A 20,609-nucleotide genomic window follows, 5' to 3' on the forward strand; every position below is an offset into this window, starting at 1 on the left:
CAAATACCAAGTAACTATGGCTACCTAATGATGTCAATGAAAGCCACAAAACCCTTTAAATAACCATACAAAACCTAAGGGTCAATTGTGCAATTCCGTCTGTATCATGAGAATGTGTTTTTGAATCACTCTCAAATGATGATGATATCCGGGGCGTGAGAAAAGGTGAGCGTATCCGGTCACATTGGTAACACCAGTAGAAAACACTTGCACAGGCAAGTCAACTGCTCATCAGAACAAACACATGATTATGTGATAAATTCACAATAGCAATGGCATTGGGCATAATATTAATCAATGATCATGAAAGAATACTCTTTTAAAGAACACAGTGTTCATACTTCTTCTAACTTCAAATGTTGCTTTGGCGTTGATGATGCCAACTGCAAAGTCTTCAACATAGGCCTGTCTGGGCGGTGGAGTCGCAGTCATGATGAACTTGGTCTCGAATTTGTAGTGGATCATCCTGGTGTCGTTGATGTTGGTCCAGGACTGGTCTTGAGGAGCTCCTTCGTTGGGGTTATCTGGGGCTTCCACCTTGACCAGGCCCGGGCCGGTCACCTTCAGTGTGTTGTACAAAATGGACGGGAGCGTGTCGACTGAAAATACAAGGTGAGTGAGTGAATACATCCTCGATGATCTAGTGTATCATACCATTTCTTTCGCCCACAAAGTCAGTAGTCAGTGAATGAAGAGTAGCATCAAACAAAGTTGATAGGACCTGTCAATCAAGCCAAGTAGCCTGAAAAACTGTAACTGTCAGACTGTAACGAACCGTAACATATATGTCAGGTGGAAGGCGGATGTTTCAGATGACATGGTCAGTAACCGCCAGATTCATCAGTTTCCTGATAACGGGAAGACACAGTTGGAAAAATGCCTCAAGGAATCTATTTCCACGGATAATGGAAATTGGTTATTCTCTGACGTTTCTCTACATACCTTCGCAACCATATCTTTATTTTAAACCCTTTACGAACAACACAAGCCAAAAAACCTCTCGTGAGCAAAAGAAAGTCTGTGCTGAGCTAAAGATAGGAGCGATGGAGGTGGTGACGTAATTTCAGAAACAAAACAATGTTGAACCGGATCACATCCTGCAGCAAACCCAAGAGGTATTTATAGAAAAGAGTGGATAAGTGAATGTTGTTTAAACAGCAGGCAAAAATAGATATATCAATGTTACAGTCTGGACCAGGCAAACCCATGACATCATCAACTATCCACGCACGAGGACCTGCAATCAGCCAAGTCACCCAATTGATTCCTGATCGTCTCTAGGACAAGAATTGGGGAGTGGCGTCCTACTCTGACCCAGGCAGGAAGGAGAGATATATGGTTGAGTGGGAACCGTTCACCTCACTGTGTGCAGGCCGTTGTTCACACATTTAATGTTTTCAGTAAAACAAGAAAACTATTGATTGGAAAATATTGTAATACTTTATAATTAACGTTTGTGCCAATATGTTCCTCTCGGAACTAAGGTGCAACATTGATTTTGTATGTGTATTTCGTTCCTACTTTTGTCGCAGTGACTGCCGCTAAACTCTGTTGTACAGATACAATTCGTTGCATATTCTTCTGCACATTGTCCTGGGTAGCACCGTGTACTGTCACTGCGCCACGAACATGCCTCTGAAAAACACACAGCATACTCGTGTCAGTCATACAGGTGAATTAGGTCGCATTATATATAACTACAGGCACCATTATAACTGTAAACGGAAATAGATTATATATGTGATTAATTTTTTAAAATCACTAAGTAACTCTCACACTGGAGCCTCACTACTTTTGTCATAAAATATATCCGCACCAGTCAGTTAAGGCAGAAACTCTAAAACTTTTATCTGGTTATTCCGTAAAATAAATTAGGACTAGGTATTAAATCAAATTTAAAGGTTATGAAAACATTTTGAAATGTTGGTTACAAAATAAATCAGGCATGTTCGATTGGTTGGCAATTGGCCTTTCTTCTTCCTTAAATGTGCAATACTTATAATTCTGACATGATGAGAAAAGTAGGTATGGCTAAAGTGAGTGAGAGGGCTCATTTTTCGAATTTCAAGTCCCTGACCGAAGATTACTTTTTACCTGTCACTGACAATCAGAATGGCTCAAATACACGATCATCATTAAATGTTTGATAAAGGTAACAAAGGGCGTTTGTAATCGTAGGAAACTTAAGAGCCCGAAGATTACGTCTATTCTGTGAGCATTTGTTTATTGGTCCAGCCAATGTACCACGAAATCCCTGTCTCAACGATGAACCATAATTCTTAATACAATCGAGGGAGGACTTTCTTTATATGCACAAAAAGTATTTGATACAAGTGGAATAGTGTGGTATGAAGTTGAAAAATCAAAACTTCTTAGAGAATCGCAAAGATTCACGCTAAAGCTTTGACTTTTGTGAATCCCCTTCATCACCAGGTCCTCTCTCTAATGCTATATTAACTGTGAATATAAAGAAGTTCTTCCTGTATTAAGGATTATGGTTAATCTCTGAGATAGGGACCATCTTTGGTGGTACATTTGCTGAGCCCTGCAATTTATTCACCTCATCAAAAGTATCGCATCACCAAATTGGAATTTGATTTTTTGACTGTTCAGAGGACTCTAAATGGACAAAGGTACCAACATACAATATTGGACGGTTTTGTTGAGCCTCATTTTGATAACCATGCACTAGCAACACGTCCTGTCTCTTTGAACAACGATGCCCTACCTTACCGACTACTGACCATCTCCAGAACAACGCCGCTGAGACTCTGCCTTTGGCTTACCTGAATCAAGTCGAGTATCTAGGGATCAGTTGGGTCATTCAGGGACCCTCCAGTGCAGAATCTCCAAAAATGACCCAGACATTGCATCAGGAATTGCAACACATACCTCATTCGTCAGGCGCCTGATTTTTAGCATGAGGAGGTGTCTTGTGGATGTGGTCCGTGCACAGGGTGGCTACACAAGATATTGGCTTACACTATTGATCATCTAACTGTGACATGGATACAACATTACTGAGACATGTACGTTTTAATATACCTATCTCATTCCTGACAGTTATCATATTTACCCAGTTACACTCCTTGTAGTAGCTGTCGAATAAAGTTGTTTCTTTTCTTTGCAAATGCTCATTTTTCCTTGTATTATTGAATTAACATCTTATGTGATGTTAAGTAACACTTTGTTTGCTTTCAAGCTTCTCTTAACACTTTTCTTTTCTGATTATCAACAAATTTTGGTGGTGAGATACTTTTGGTGAGGTGTATATTTCTCGTTGTACGGAATTTTATGGAGCTTTGGAATGTAGTACAAAAGAGAACTTGACATGTCTTCAGCACAAAGTTGAAAACACACGCACGAAACTGTTTTTGATTCAATCAAATGTTTCAAGGCAATATCAAGTACTTTTCGATACTTTGGACTATTACTGTTTATACCCCCATCCACCAGCACAAGTTGTTAAAGGTCTTTCAAACACACTTCTTAAAAACCAGCCTGTTTGAAACATTAAATGTCGTCACAAGTCACAAATGTTCAAAATGAACAAAGTCCTTTTCTCACTCATATGAACAACTGTTACAACAATTTCTACATTTAATTTTAAAAAGGTTGTTATTGTCATCAGTTACGGAGATCCTGTGAGCAAAGGAGGCATTTGTAACACCTTGTCCAATGGAAATATGCAATATTTTTCTGTGTTTGTGTACTGTTGAAGCCAGTATTAAATAACAAGCATGTCACAGATGTGTGACTGTCCACAATTGCCGATACTTACGGATACAGGATTTCTTGTCTGCGGTGACGGTGTACGCTCGTTCCCCAGCCAGCTCCCTGTACACCCCTTCACACCGGGAACACACCTGGTCAGAGGGCGATGTACATTGCTCCAGGTCACAGTTGGAGATGGCCGAGCACACTGTCCGTAGAAAACAGGGCATGCAGACACTACCGACCTGAGAACTGCAGGTAACCACGTGACCAGAAGGTATTTCAGACTTTGTCAACGTATTTAAGATATCCAGTTGTGATATATGTATAAAGATTATTAAAACATGTCAGCGCCCTATTATTGATTTATTTCCATGAACCAGCCAGGGCTGCCAATTTACCAAGCCTCTCTTCGGGAAAATGAAACAAAATATAATTCTACAGATCATCCCACTACAGTGGTCATATAAGTTGTCTGTATGTTGGTCTGTGAGCACTCGGATCATGGAGGAATACGTGTGCATTTTAGAAAAGTACACCGTTAACCACTCACTCCGGCATCTGTTTGGGCTGGCATAGAAGCCCATCTTGCAGTTTGTGCATATCTCGGGGAGGCTGCAGGTTCCCCCGCTACTGTATTGGGTCACGCCGTTGCTGTAGATGATGTGGGACGTAGTGTAGTCTATGTTGCAGGCGCCGGTGGGGTTGATGGCGTTGTCGCAGATGGCTACGGATGTGGTGATGAAGTCAATAAAGTACATGTCAATCAATGACAGAGCCTTTTTCAGATTACATATTTATATGAATGTACTGAATAGTCCCTTAAATATATTTGTGATTACAAGATTGCAATGTTTCCGTAAAGGTAGTTTTACCGTGCGGACAGCCATGGTTATCGGTGGATCTGTATCCAGATTGACACACATGCTGCTTGTAGTATACTGTCCTGTTGGAGAGATAGATCACATGTACGTACATCCTATGCTGGCTTTCTGGACACAGAGAGATAGATCCCATGTATGTACACCCTAAACTACCTGTAAATAGAGAAATAGATCCCATGTATGTACACACTACACTACCTGTACAGAGAGAGATAGATCCCATGTATGTACACCCTACACTACCTGTACACAGAGAAATATATCCCATGTATGTACAACCTACACTACCTGTTCACAGAGATAGATCCCATGTATGTACAACCTACACTACCTGTACACAGAGAGATAGATCCCATGTATGTACAACCTACACTACCTGTTCACAGAGAGATAGATCGCATGTATGTACAGCCTACACTACCTGTTCACAGAGAGACAGATCCTATCTATGTACACCCTACACTACCTGTTCACAGAGAGATAGATCGCATGTATGTACAACCTACACTACCTGTTCACAGAGAGATAGATCCCATGTATGTACAACCTACACTACCTGTTCACAGAGAGATAGATCGCATGTATGTACAGCCTACACTACCTGTTCACAGAGAGACAGATCCCATGTATGTACACCCTACACAACCTGTTCACAGAGAGACAGATCCTATGTATGTACAACCTACACAACATGTTCACAGAGTGATACTTGTATATATATAATTTGGGAATTTGGGGTGGCAGTTATTGATTACCTGTATGTCTGCTAGGTATTACTTGTATGCAGTTTGTGCAAAGATTCTTCTTTTTTCTCTCGTTATTATCGTACAGTCCAAAAACCTTCATATCATACATGAGCTCATCGTGAACTCCGAGTGGTAGCATCATCAAATAAGGCGGAATAAGAACGGAAATGACCAATCAGGAACCACTTACTGTTCAGCATCTCATAATTCCATAGCCAGAAATACAGACAAAGCCATTACATTTTTGGTTTACATTCGATTTTAACATTATAAAAGTATACATTTTTTATTTAAGACCGGAGATCGTGCATTGAGGCAACATTTAATGTGAAGTTTTACCTATTTTACCTATTACCTGTTTGCAGTTACTGAATACGTGTATGGCGATTAGTGATTACTTCTCTGGCAATTTGTTATGGCGTATATCACAGTAAGTGATTACCTGTATGGCAGATACTGAATACCTGCATGGCAGTTAGTGATTATATGAATGATAGTTGGTCATCATCTGTATGGCATTTAGTGATTATATGTATGACAGTTGGTCATTATCTGTATGGCAATGTGTGATTATATGTATGACAGTTGGCCATTAGCTGTATGGCATTTACTGGTTATCTGCATGAGAGTTAGTGAATATCTGTTTGGCAGTTAGTGTTTTACTTGTATAACGGTTGGTCATTATCTGTATAACAGTTGCTGGCTACCTGTATGGTAGTTGGTCAATACCTATATCACAATATATGTTTGCCAGTGATAGCTGGCTTTTACCTGTGTCTGGTGCACCGATCCCAGCCAAAGGTGCCGCACGTCGTATAGTATGTAGACTGGCGTGACCGGACGTTCGTGATGACATTTACCCTGCGACAAAGGTAAACGTGAGTGTGACTTATAACATACTTGCACAACAAAAAGGACTTTGTTGATATATGAGTTACCACATAATTAGGTAAGACTTACACGTACATCTAACAGATTATGGCAATGATGTTCAAAGCATTTTTTTCGCATATAAAAAATACATAACCAACTTCCTATTGATTGGGGCACTGCAGGGTTTCCATAGTTCATGCAAAGATGCTTGAGCGTTGACGTGTCCCTAGTGTTAAGTGGCTGCACCAGTGACACCCGTCACAAATACATACAAAGCCAGTCAATTGTCCACAGGCAAGGCAACTAACTATTTCTAAATTTCAGTGAAACAATTTAACTACTGCAAAGGCAAGTCAATGTTTTATCTGAAACAACAACATATGGTACAAGTGACAAAAGTGAATTGCATTGAACATAAGTTTTGTCATTGATTTGGAAATGCCCTCCACATCCACAGGCCTTGGATGCTGTAACAGCTTTTGAGCAAGAGTCGTAGGATGCTCTTTGAAATCTTCGAAGAATGAGCATGCTCGGTTGTACCTCAAAACTTAGGAAATGAAGACAAGCGAACTTCAAAATGGACACCCATAACCCCTTCTGTGATGTCGCAGCATTGGTTTTCCTCTCAAAGCTAGAATTAATTTTAAACTACTCACATTAGCCTACAAATGCTTCAGTAAATCAGCCTAACTGTATCTGATGAAACTTTTGCCTAAATATAAGCCACCTAGATGTCTCCCTTCTGAAAGTGAACACCTGCTGCAAGCTTCAGATAACCGCTTGAAAAGATTTTGGTCACAGATCTTTCGAATCCTGTGCTTTAACACTTTGGAACAATCTACCAACAAAACTTAAGCTCCCACCATCACTCCCTTCATTCAAGGCACGTCTAAAGACCTACCTTTTCAAGCAGTATGACTCAGTCTAAATTCAACACCCTTCGCCCCCAGCCACGACTTTATCATCGCTGCAGCAGTACCTGCTTCAACGTATGCAGTGTAATGAGCATTTACTTGGTACAGGAATCTGGCGCATTATAAATGAATGTATTATTATTAAAGGTATTACAACGAGCGGTCACTGTGACAGACTTACTGAAGTAGTTTTTAACAGACCTTTCACATCTAATGATGATATTATTTCCATCTATTTGTTGCAACCAGCTACAAAAGATGTTCCTGTGGAGCAGTTTAAGTATGTTTACGCTCATGTCTTCTCTCCCTTTGAGGACCGCCTCCGTGGTCTAGTGGTAGAGCGTCTGCCTGGAGAGCGGAAGGTCTGGGGTTCGATCCCCCCGCGTCATACCGGCGCTCGTCATTAAGGGGCTAAAACAAGGACTGGTCGGCTCGGAGTCAGTATACTGTGTCTGAGTGGGGTATTCATGTTAAGCTGCAGCATGGTATCTCAGTGAGCTAGCACTATAAATCGGCATCAGTTCGGACAAGTACAAAAAGTCACAACCCCCGATGATGTATATACCAGATCCCCTGCAACTGTGGCCACCAGTATATTGGAGAGTCCTAGCTTCCAGATTTTCCATAACTATCAGCGCTTATTACTGTAAAGTGTTGGCTTCCATTGTCTATTGCTAATCACCTATCAGCGCCAATTATCTGTTGGCTTCCCTTGTTATGTTTCCACCTTTTGTTATCTTATTACTTTTGTTGGTCTTACATTTACATATATACATATGCTCTCTGCCTCATAGCAGTCAAAACAAGGACTGGTCGGATCGGAGTCAGCATGCTGTGTCTGAGTGGGGTATTCATGTTAAACTGCGGCATGGCTAATCTCAGTGGGCTGTCACTATAAATCGGCATCAGTCCGGACTAGTACAAGCAGCCACACTCACACGTAATAATCGGGGATGCGACGTTAAACCCCATTTCACCTCACCTCACCTAATGCATGAAGGACGTATCTACGCACGATTCCCAGTGGGTAGTTGGCTTGCAAGTGTGTGCCTGAAGTATCAGGGGTCAGAATTGCATCAATAAAGAAGTTGACATCCATAAATTATATTCCCTACCGTTGTCTGTGTCTTTGATACGTATGCTTGATGTCTAAATCAAAGTCTTGATAAGACAGGCTCCAGCAAATTAGGCGTTAGTTTTTAATTTTCATTTTATTAAGAAAAGTCAGAGGATTGTGATAAGTGTACACTTCATATTGTTGTGAAGCTAACATTTGTTTTTTTTAAATGGTGGAACAATTTCTCTGATGTTTGTCAAATATATGTGGATAATAACAAACAGGATCATCAAAGCCTGATGCATCTTCCTTCAAGAGGACAGCTCTGTCACTAGCATCTACAGCTAACTTGAAAGATGTTTCAAAGTTTTGAGCTTGGAGAACAGGAGAATTCATGAAAATGGCTTTTGTTTTCTCAAAATCGGCTTGACAATTGCTTTCACAAACAAATGGCACCTTATTGCCCAGCAAATTAGTGAGAGGGCTGACAACATGTGAGTAATTTTGACAAAATATACTTGGTTCAATAATGTCATTGTTCACGATGTAATGAATCTCTTTCTTCAAAGCTTCAGGCTTGATTGGATTCATCCGGTGAGGATGTTGTTTCCCAGGTACATTGTCCCCTACATCTACATCATGACACACTACATCTGTATGGTACATGGTGAACAAGTGAGCAAACCCTTGAATTAACTCTGACACTTGAGCTTTTTGATCTGATGACTTATCTTAACATCCAAGTTAGCTAACACTTTAGAATTGTTTAGCTTCCAGCTAACAGCATCAGCAATGCCATCAAACTTGACAAAGTCACATTTCTCATCATTATCACAATCTGATACAATATCCATAGGTGAAACAGTGGCAACACACCGAGTAGGTACATTGTCATTTCTTTCATGATACCTTTTAATCATATTGAAATGAAAAAGATGTGTCTTTTTACGATGGTCTGGTGTGTGAACATAGTCAGTGTCATTGATTTTTTTCGGTTACTAACATTGCGATGGTGGTCCCTGGAATATCACAGTACACGGTGTTCCGGAAGTGTACACATGACACTCTCATCTAAATATAGTAACTTTCGCTTATATTAAACAGTACTACATTCCTGACAACTGATCACTAAGCAATTAGCTTCTACCGAATCTCAACAGATAATAACGTAATACAGTTACAATAATTATTTGACAATATATTACATTCATGTTACACGATAGAGACAACAAAGTGTTTTCAATGTCGAGCTATGTATCTGTAGAATTTGAATCGACATCTGGCACGAAGGAAACACATCCCTTCATTGAACACAATTTGTTCCTCTCCATTTCACCATGACCTACTCATAATGGGCATCAGAGAACTGCCATGTAAAAGCAATGTGTGTTGTTTAAGCGCAACGAAATCTGTTTCGTTTGATATCTGAGATCTGTTATTCTCTGGACTCGACGTTTTGTATTTGCATCAACTTGCATGTACTATTCCTGGTTTTGGTAGTGTTGCAGTAACGTCGTGGCTTCAATAATTAAATCTGACATTCGCCATCAGAACAGGTCCACAACATTGAGGACATGTTGGTGACAGTAAGGACAGGTCGATAACAGTAAGGACAGGTTGGTGACAGTAAAGACAGGCCGGTAACAGTAAGGACAAGTCGGTAGCTGTAAGGACAGGTCGGTAACAGAGAGGACAGGTCGGGAACAGGGAGGACATGTCGGAAACATCTGATAACAGTTCAGACAAAACGTACACACATACACAACGAACGTACAAAGAAAGCTTGAACAATAGCCTTGAAGAATAGGTATAATGCCTTTTGTACGGACGTCGGCTATGAAATTAAAGGCAACCAAGTGTTGCTGATGTCGAGATACGTACATGTAGATTTGACGATAATACATTGAATCGGTATCTGGCACGAAGGTAACGCAACCCTTCATTTAACACAAGGTGTTCCTCTCCATTTACTTAGGGCCTACTCATAATGCCGTTGTGTGTCAACACAAAACTCACTGAAGGCATTACATGTATTCCAGGAAACGGGTGAGAACATCATTCGTCATTCTATCGAGACGGTTATTCTCTGGCTTTGACGTTTTGTATTTATCAACTCGCCTGTACTATTTCTGGTTTTGGTAGTGTTGCAGCAACGTTGTGGCCTCAATAATTAAATCTGATATTAGCCCAACATATTTTGGGCCTTACCCGGAGTGATCCCGGGTATTGCCTCCGTATTTTGAAACTGCGTGTTATTTTCCCTAGTGTCATGCATCATGCACCCTGACGCAATACAGCTCACAACCGACTTTCCGTCAAAAGTTGAATACAACTGACCTATATATTACTGGCAAACACACAAAGAATAAACGGGGGCCGAGAGCTACATATTAGGTTATTGTGTATTTGCTGTGGATGACCCCCAAAAGGTAATAAGAGAGAAAATAATTAATGTTCAGCAGTATGTATTTAGTGATGAAACACTGAACTTATCTCAAAATGTTTAACTGACTTCTCATGCGAGTTAAATAACATTTTATGCTGGAACTATGTTCAGTATGCTTCAATGATCAGATGAGTTAGAAAACTACATAATGAATAGAATATTCGTCCTGTTAAATACATGTTCATCTGATCTCGTGATAGAATAGGTCTTAAGCAACCCATGCTTGCGGTAAAAGGCGACTATGCCTGCCGTAAAAGGCGACTAACGGTATCAGGTGGTCAGGCGCGCTGACTTGGTTGATGCATTTCACCGTATCCCAATTGCGTGGATCGATGCTCATGATACCAATCACTGGATTGTCTGGTCCAAACTCGATTATTTACAGACCGCCATCAGAGAGATGGAATATTGCTTAGTGCGGCGTAAAACAAAACAAACCAAAAAAATAGTCTCGTGCCTGCTTCTTAGATATCGATTTGGGGAGGTCACACGATGAGGTAAACATGCCAATTAAACACGAAACGCTAATTATATTAATCATCTATGTATTCCAACACTTGAAATTATGTTAAATTTTCCTTTATCCTTTTAACAAACCTACTACATTTCAACATAATCTAAATTTGATTGCCACTTACGCATTTTCCACAAGTCCGTCAACACTGTGGAACTGGAGGAGACATATGACAATACCACAGAGTACCAGCTTCATCGCCGTCCTTCACCACTCACCTCTTTCCCGTCAACTGAACAGTCGCGTCAAGAACTCCTGAAACCAGGATGTTGTGACGTTACCAGGGGCAACTTACCCGCTCGCGACATACGTGGAACCTTGGACTACATTGACGATTACATCGCAGGAATGTTTACAACATGAATAAGTCATGACTGTCCGCGTGGTGGTTCCTGATAAGAATAGGTCATGATAACTCATTCATGGTATTGTGTTGGCAAGCTTGGTTACAGACTAGAATGAGCCTTCCTAACGGACACCTGGGACGTTAATGTTATCAGTGACCATGTTACATAGTACAGCTTCGCGATAAATCACAATGAAGAACGAAGCGTGGTTTATTTCACGATAAAACAGTGTTCTATCATGACGTCACTTCTGGTGAGTCGAATATGAGCTCGCAAATTGATGACGTCATATACTGGACGACGTTGTTTTTAAGAGAGAGGTGGCCAGTCATTTGTTCCCCATAGATGTAGCTGAGGTGCACAGATAAGTCCCATCCCGAGCGATTGCATCCAACAGTTGGAGAGATTTGACAATCGGTATGAGGAGAAAAGGTACAGATAATCGACGTGTGCATTGTGAGAAAATGGGGGAAATACCAAACTTAATCCACCTGTCAGGAGGTCGGATTCTATTCAGGGGGTCATCATTATTAAAATTTGGATGAATATTTTGAAAGCTTATACATTTCATCAACCTCCATACAGAGGCTGTACATCATGTTGATACCCCATGTAAGAAATAAACGCTTCATGATTGTCCCTCATGTTTTATTCTCCCTGTAGTGTTTTCTTGTACGATACAAAACTCCCACTTGTCGCTTATTTTAAAAATAAGTGCTGATATTCTAATGTGGTAAGGGTCGATTCGCTGTTCCGAGGTGCGTTCCTTGGGAACATCAGAAACCTTTGATCGTGGGTCCGAATCCATGTTCTCCCCAATTATGTCTCCAGGTTTTGTCAGCACCATACCTGTGCTTGTGATTTTAATCAACGTGGTAAGCGGCCTACATCACTTCGGGCTTTCGTCCCACATTAAACTGACAGTCCGTGATATACCAAGCATGGTATCTTAGTGGGCTAGCACTATAAAATCAGCATCAGTCCGGACTAGTAAAAGCAGACACACACACACACACACACACACACACACTAACACACACACACTAACACTTGCACGCACGTCGCTATATAAGTGCAATGATCTTATCCGCGACGTAAACCCCATGTCAGCTCACCTCTGATGTGGAAAGCGTATTTGGTGAAGTTGTTAAATTCAATTAAATGTGCTAGAGTGACAGGCTGTCGCACACCTTTTTCACTTCACAAGGTCGGTGTTTCCAATGGTGGCCGTGGGGTACCAGGAAGTGTACCAAAGCAATTGCGTGTACGTTCTGTGTTTAAAAAGAGTTTGGGCCACATTTGAGTTATTGGTGTTGACACATCGTAAACACAGCACGGGTACATGTCTAGATTTATGGCATAAACTATTGATTTAGTGAAGGTGTTACGTTTTTTTGGTCAGCAATAAGAAGGGAATGTTCACATGCAATAATCATGACCATTGAATACGAGACGTGTAGCAGGCCAACCTGATACTCCACTTCTTTCATTCGCTTGCCACCCGCGAAGATCCATGAAGAGACACGTAATCGTATACCACCTACGTTGATCGATGCAAATGGAGGCGAGGCGAGGTATTATCGCGAAAATGGATAGAATTATCATAAAAAATGCCCTCATATCAACAGAAATCTTGGGGCCACTGCAACTTTATAGTATTCCTCTTACCCATAACAACGGGCTGCTGTCTTTGCTATAACTATGTGACGCCATTGTGACGTCATCCTATATCATGTGCTATGACGATGCGATTTGTAGGTTGGTTGGTTGGTTGGTTGTTTAACGCCGCACTCTGCAATATTCCAGCTACATGACGGCAGTCTGTAAATAATCGAGTCTGGGCCAGACAATCCAGTGATTGATATCATGAGCATCGATCCACGCCATTGGGATCCATGACATGCATCAACCAAGTCAGCGAGCCTGACCACCCGATCCCGTTAGTCGCCTAACTATAGCTGATTCCAGATTGACTTTAAAAGCATAAGATAGTAAGACATTCTTAATTCTAATTATTGTCAAAAGACAATGTTATAAACTTCTACTGAATCTGAACAGAAGCAACATGATACAATGACAACATTGTTTAACAATACATTACACTGCCATATAACAATATATATGTTTATATGTATTATGTGTGTTGTAGTAGTGTAATGTGTGTGTGCGTGGGATGGGATGGGATGGGAGAGTACGTATGGAAGGTGTAAAGTATGGATTGTAGTCAATAGGATTCGGTTGTTCTGACTTGTAGTGGGTAAGTGAGTGAGTTGGGTATACAAGCAAAACATTGCTTATATAAATACTGCTCCAGGAAAAACAAATTACAGTTGGTGACTATATATAGGCATGTTCCTGTTGAATATATATGTACAATACATAAAATTGATCTGGAGCTAGTCGAGTCCGAGCTAAAGGAATACAGTATCTGCGGCCTGTTCTGACATTGACGTACACGTCGATCGAGTTCATCCCAGCAGTGTTCCAATGAATTGAGATCTGGAGATCTGGACGGCCAGGGCAAGGCGTTGACGTTGCCATTATTAAGGTAGTCTACCGTGACACGAGCTCTGTGCGGTGGAGCTCCCTCTGGCGGTCAATGATTGAAAGAAGGTGGGGTTCAAGAATTTGATTCATGTAGCGATTTGCTGTCACATTTCCCTGAATCACAACCAAGTCAGATCTCGCGGTGAAGGTGTAGGATATGCGCTGTCAGGCAATAAATACTCACTTATTCATGCAAATTGTGTGAATGGCGGGTGCCACCGATAGGCCAGGACACGCCCACCTTCTTCATAAAAACGAAAGGTCATAGTTTTTTTACGATGTCATTTTGCCCTTTCAGGCGGATAACCAACACAAGTCATTCTTTTGTATTGACAATATATATTTTCAAACTATTTTATTAAATCATTATCTTCCATTTTTCTGTGACCGAACATTTAGGAGCGCGTAGAAGTATGATGACGCTTAACCTTGTTATACATCTGCCCTCTACGTGAGGATAAAACAAGTCCGAGGGCGTTTATGAAATCAAAAAACAATATCCGAGGCTTATCAAATGTTTTCATGCCTGAATGTTATGTATCATGCCAGATATCAAGTGCATAATTGGGTGGAGTGTGGGAGACAAGGATTTACAAACTGAGCGTTTACTCACACGTCATCTTTCACATTAGGTATTACCAGTTTGTTGGGCTATTCAGTGTAGTGTTAAACTCTAGACTCTTCAGTTTATCAGGTTTTGTAAAGTTATAAGTGGAACTATGAAAATAATTGCACTTCTACATCGCTTTAGGTTTCTACTTCTAATTTGCACGGGTTCGCATGTTGTCTAACTTCATTACAGTGATACAAGTACAATACAATAAGCGAGATGTTGCACATTTGTGTATTTTTCACTGCAGTAGACTTCTTGTACACATGTAGCAGTTTAGTGCATGTCTTTTACGAATCAACAAACACATACTACAGGGTTGAGGTCTTTATTGCAGATGCCAAAGATCAAGGATCTAAGATATCAGACACCTGAAACACATAATTACATAATAAATAATAAGGAAAACAGTATCATTAATGCAAGATTAAGTCTTTTTTCAAGTAAGCATTACACATATCAATTATCCATTTGACCACAAGATAGACTTACGCTAAACGATTATAATAGAACAAATACAGTAATATACATGCAACGTAATACCGACATACCAGGGAGATAACTCCTTGAATTTCATTTGACTAAAATATATACACAATAACGCTTACACATTCTGTTTTAACATATACAATACTTTGAATGAATGATATCATGATATTATATTAAATGTGGTCATCACAAGTAGATTACATCTTAAATGTTAGACAAATATAAATAACACAATACATACCCTGTGGATGATACAAGGGTGTGTATCCCAACTGCCACACGTATGGCAACACCATGGATGACCTGATTAAACAATACATAAACAAAACACTATATATTTCACATTAAAAATGTTAAACAGGATAAGACACACAGTTTATTTATAATGATTTGCATGTATCACCTCAGTATCTGTAAATTATAAAGCTTTATAAAACACTCTTGAAGTTAAAAATTTTCACATATTTAATTGAAGGGATAGAATATATTTTAGTGATAAAGTATGGTTGTTTAGCTGATCATATGCAGATTTAAATAATTAGACATAATCAATATTTATATCAAATTACATCTAGTTTACTTAATATAACATTTTAGAAATACTGTTTTGTTTCAACACAACACAAGATAGAGATTGTAACCATTTAGCTCACCTGATTAAAGATAATGTCTTTATGCTTTGCAAGTCTGAGCTGTTCTGTCAGTTCATGAGAGAGAATGCAATGTAATCAAAGCATGCAGTTTAACAATATGTGCTAGTTTGGCCAATCAGCAAATGAAGCTTCTGGCCTTGGGGCAGTTGGTTGGTAAAACAGGTCAGATACACTTTGTTATGGCTGACTGAAACTGACAACTAGTTATATATAATAGATATATGTAAAAACCTAAAATGAAATTAAAATGAATATATATAAAAAATTTGAATCTGAATGAATGTATATAAAAAAAATCTGAATCTGAAGTGTAGCGACATGGCTGTTTGTTAAGCCCTTTTCTCTTCTCATTCCTAATTAACGAACTTATCGTGCAGATAAAACGTAATTATGAAAGGGGTATTCAAACACACTCTGAAACACGCAGTTTCATGTGAAGATCATCCTCTATAAATGTGGTCACTGTCATGTATGGTATAATCAATGTGTCACAAACAATCAAGAACTTTGTTTTAATGTCACTAAGACAAAAACTACTCTCCACATGTACATCCAGTAGGACTTCTCTTGTTGATTCATGAAGTATATGTTGCTACAATAAGTTTTACGAATCATTATTATCTACTGAATGCTATTTAATGCATTTGAACCTGAGAAAGTTTAGGACATCACTATCACAATTAAGATGTAGTTCACATATATTAATGCTTGAACTGGGGAGGTAAAAGAATATACCAAGAAATAAGAGATTGTGTTCGCAATGTAATTCTGATTCAGTGGAGGATGAATATCACATGTCATGGCATGTACTAAAAATAATAACGTTAGAAAAACATACATAACACGGTTTTATTTTGTTCATCCAAAAATAAAAAAAATGTTTCTTTGATGAAATCAGTCAAGACAAATGTCGTTCGTAACTTATCAGGGTTATTTACCATGTCATGTCATTGAGGAAGTAATTTGTTTGTGCTCCCTCTGCGCTTGTATCTTGCAATACATGTACTGTGGCCCGTGGCCTTTCAGTATTGAGAATAACAGATTGATAGACAATGAAGGGACCTGGGCCCATTTGTACAAAGCAGTCTTAGCGCTAAGATGTTCGTAAGTCTATGTTAAAGTATGGGACTACGATCACGTTAGCGCTAAGATCGCTTTGAGAAACGAAGCCCAGGGCCCACTTGCACAAAACAGTCTTTAGCGCTAAGATGATCGTAACTCCCATACTTTAACATAATTAAATAGCTTACAATAGTCACTTCGTGCAAGTGGGCCCTGGACAAACTTTCCGCTTAACAGGTTTGCTTGTTATCTCCTAGAACATTGGTGATATGTCGTCTCATTGTTGATTAGGAGTTAGCAGGGTAGTTAGTGTCGGGTGGGGATAAGCACTTGCCTGTCTGTTAATTACTCATGCAGGATCCTCCCCAAATCCCACCAGCTTATAACAAAGTTCACAGTTGTGTGCACAGCTAACCCCCTAGCTGCTACCTCCGAATTCGTAATTAAATGGATGAACCCAAACAAAGAACCAAACTTTATGATTATAATTTATTGGGTATAAGAATGACAAATAAACAACACATTATAGTAATGAAGCATGGTTATTGGTTATTGTTATATATTCAGCATAAATATCTTTGATCACGTCCAACAGATAATGAGACTGTTAACCTTGGATTTTTCCTTCTCAGCTTATCCTTACTTTCATGGTTGAATTTGCATTCAACTTTTTTATAACTTTATAAGAAGTTTCGACAGAAGATGTCTTTGATATAGATAATCTACGTGACGTAAACATTGAGAAAGCACACTTCTTAATGCAGCTATTACAAAATGTGAAAATCTAAAACTATGAATTCGAAAAAAGGACATAGATGCTGGTATTGATACAATAATTAATGTATCTGTTTTAACCACCATTGATGTCTTTAAAGATATTTTTATCAAACCTTGTAACATGGTTCTTGGTACTGGCACATTCCCAGAACAAATGTTACGTAGGTGTTGTTAAATCAACTTTTAAAAATAGGAGTTATTAAAGGGTAGGAACAATAATTTTCAGAAAACACTGGATACAGTTTTAGGATCAGGACATTAGCAAAAACTATTACAAAATAACATATTTGTGTCATGACAAAATAACTTGATTACAAATATAATTTCAAAATTTGTCATGATGATCAAAGTGGCTGATATTATACACGTATTGTACCTGTGAGCACGGGCGGATGGGATCAAATTACATTGTCAAAGTTAGAAAACAATGTTTATCACGATTTTCACTTCCACGAACCAGTTGGAGTCACGGGACGACACCCACAGCCTGGGAGTAGTAAGCAGTGTATCCACACGCATCAATGGCTGTTATAGAGACATATACGGCAGTGACAGTTAGCGGGTGCGAGGACAGGTTGAGCTTCATCTGCTCCTGGCGTGTTAGCAGCCCGTCCACCACATCTGCCCCACCCTCCACCCTGCCCACCATCACTTCATACACAAGCTGGCCCCAGGGGGAGGTAAACAGACCAGGCCAGGACAGAGTGGTCATCCTGTCGGACGTCCTGGACGAGATCATTGCTGCTTCTGAAGTAAACCAGACATCAATGTCAGGAAACAGATACAACATAACATTGAATTTTGTTGCATTTAAAATTGCATTTTCGAATTTGCTGTTTTTACGATAACTGTTGTGCTGTCTTACTGTTTAAACTTGGTGGTCGTCCATGCGTGGTGATAGAAGCTTCTGTCGGGTACCCTGCCTTGTCCAGCACATGCATGGCGCTGATGTTGTAGGTTGTCAGGTCGCTGAGTTTCAGGCCACACAACTGGGCAGATGTGTATGTGAATATACTCGGGACGATCTGTTCGTAGATCAAACTGCTGCCCTCGATGTGAACCTATATGTTTAATTAAAAACACAAAACAAATAAGTAAGAATGTTACAAACACCAGCTTCATACATGGTAGTTGTGACTAGAGCAAGTATCTGCATTGAAGACGTCAACTTGAGTCGACATACCAGCGTAGTGTAAGGAGTCTGGGTTTCTCCTCCCTCCCAGTGAAGTCTCACAGTGTCTCGGGCTACGTGACATTGGCCTCTGTCTGAGAACACAGAGGGGCTCTCCTTCAGGACCTGGAAGCCAGCTACAGATGCCAACTGGGACACGATGACGACACCATCAGATGAGGACTCGGAGGCCTGCCCCGCGTTGTTATGGCAACGTACTGTCGTGTACACCTTCACACCAGATGACGTCACTATATCAGTCAGATTCCACCTGGTAAATCTTACTCCGGGATTAGTTCGAGCAAACCGACGAACGTCGTCATCTCCAGGTGTGTGTCCTGCAGAAGATATAACAGTTATGAAGTCAGACGATATTGAAAATGAAGTTCCGTTCGTATACACAAAGACATGTTGAAACAACATCAGCTTATGCAGTTTCTACACGAATTTACCTTTTCGGTGATTAATATATTTTTCTAATTGATTATGACAACAAGCATGTTGCATCAATATGTCTGTTCCTAACCTATAGCAATGTCACAGTTGACAGAATCCGATTCCTGATCTTCTACAGCCCAGTTCGCTGCCATGTCCTCTGGTGAAAGGAAGTCTGCATCAACTCCTAGAAGTACAGCATTACAACTTATATATAGCAATGGAGCATTATAGCTGGATGATCATTTTGCAATGGAGTATTATAGCTGGATGATCATATAGCAATGGTGCAATATACATATGTGATCAGATAGCAATGGAGTATTATAGCTGGATGATCATATAGCAATGTAGTATTATACATGTGTGATCATATAGCAATGGAGCATTATAGCTGTGTGATCATATAGCAATGGAGCATTATACATGTGTGATCATATAGCAATGGCGTATTATACATGTGTGATCATATAGCAATGGAGTATTATAGCTGGGTGATCATATAGCAATGGAACATTATAGCTGTGTGATCATATAGCAAAGGGGCATTATAGCTGTGTGATCATACAGCAATCGAGCATTATAGCTGGATGATCATATAGCAATGGAGCAATGGATTCTATCACAAAATGTTATGGTCATTGTAGGGGCGGTCGGGTAGCCTAGTGGTTAAAGCGTTCGCTCGGCACACCGAAGACCCAGGTTTGATTCCCAACATGGCTTCAATATATGAAGCCAATTTCTGGTGTCCCCCGCCGTGATATTGCTGGAATATTGCTAAAAGTGGCGTAAAACCATACTCATCCACTCACTCACTATGGTCATTGTAAAGGAATGGGCATGCTGGAATGTACACGCATGCAGGAGTATTTGGAACGGTAAACAATATTAATGCCAGACACGTTTCAGTTGCTTGGTTTACCTGAACCATCGTTGACTTGTTGTATAGTTGGTGGTGTCATGTCCACCGTCAATGGTTCAGCTCTGGTCAGTGATGTCAGGCCGGCAGCGTTAGTGGCGAGTACCGACACATACAGTCTGGAGTTGTGAGTGAGCTTCTGGGCAGAAACTGTTCCTTGAGGGTTTCTACCAACTTTAGTGAAGCCTTGTACCTGTGTCCCCCCTTCCACCAGACCTGCATGGAGAGTCAATGTTATTACCTACAGGCTTGGATACTGCTCAGGTCACACTAGGCTATCAACAGTTTTGTTTCTGTACTTCTCCATTTATAATTAAACATATATCTTTATCACTACGCTCAATATTCGTAATCTGAGTTTAATATAGGTGGCGCACTCCTAAGTCACCCACGATTTGCGTCCCACATGTGAGTCGATCCTGTGCTTGCTGGTCCGAGAACAATATTAGCC

General features: G+C 40.1%; 2 protein-coding genes and 1 pseudogene across 2 annotated transcripts in view; 1 reads left to right on the forward strand and 2 right to left on the reverse strand.

Annotated features, from left to right (window-relative positions):
* Positions 1-4,316, reverse strand: part of LOC139444743 (uncharacterized) — a 46,134-nt gene extending 41,818 nt beyond the window's left edge. The window contains 4 exon segments of the mRNA XM_071225679.1: positions 342-599; positions 1,522-1,635; positions 3,782-3,922; positions 4,268-4,316. Coding sequence (XP_071081780.1) covers positions 342-599; positions 1,522-1,635; positions 3,782-3,922; positions 4,268-4,301 — 547 coding nt within the window. The 5' untranslated portion in view covers positions 4,302-4,316.
* The window catches only part of LOC139446629 (uncharacterized), a 161,839-nt pseudogene that overhangs the window by 61,455 nt on the left and 79,775 nt on the right, over positions 1-20,609 (forward strand).
* LOC139444742 (uncharacterized) overlaps positions 17,403-20,609 on the reverse strand; it is a 57,525-nt gene continuing 54,318 nt past the window's right edge. The window contains exons 50-54 of the mRNA XM_071225678.1: positions 20,162-20,374; positions 19,331-19,426; positions 18,817-19,142; positions 18,499-18,694; positions 17,403-18,380 (exon numbers count right to left, since the gene is read on the reverse strand). Of these exons, the coding sequence (XP_071081779.1) occupies positions 18,100-18,380; positions 18,499-18,694; positions 18,817-19,142; positions 19,331-19,426; positions 20,162-20,374 (1,112 nt within the window). The 3' untranslated portion in view covers positions 17,403-18,099. The remainder of the gene's footprint in view (positions 18,381-18,498; positions 18,695-18,816; positions 19,143-19,330; positions 19,427-20,161; positions 20,375-20,609) is intronic.

Source organism: Haliotis cracherodii, unplaced genomic scaffold (genome assembly GCF_022045235.1).
Source record: "Haliotis cracherodii isolate W230 unplaced genomic scaffold, xgHalCrac1.p SCAF_6, whole genome shotgun sequence".
Classification (NCBI taxonomy): Eukaryota; Metazoa; Mollusca; class Gastropoda; order Lepetellida; family Haliotidae; genus Haliotis; species Haliotis cracherodii.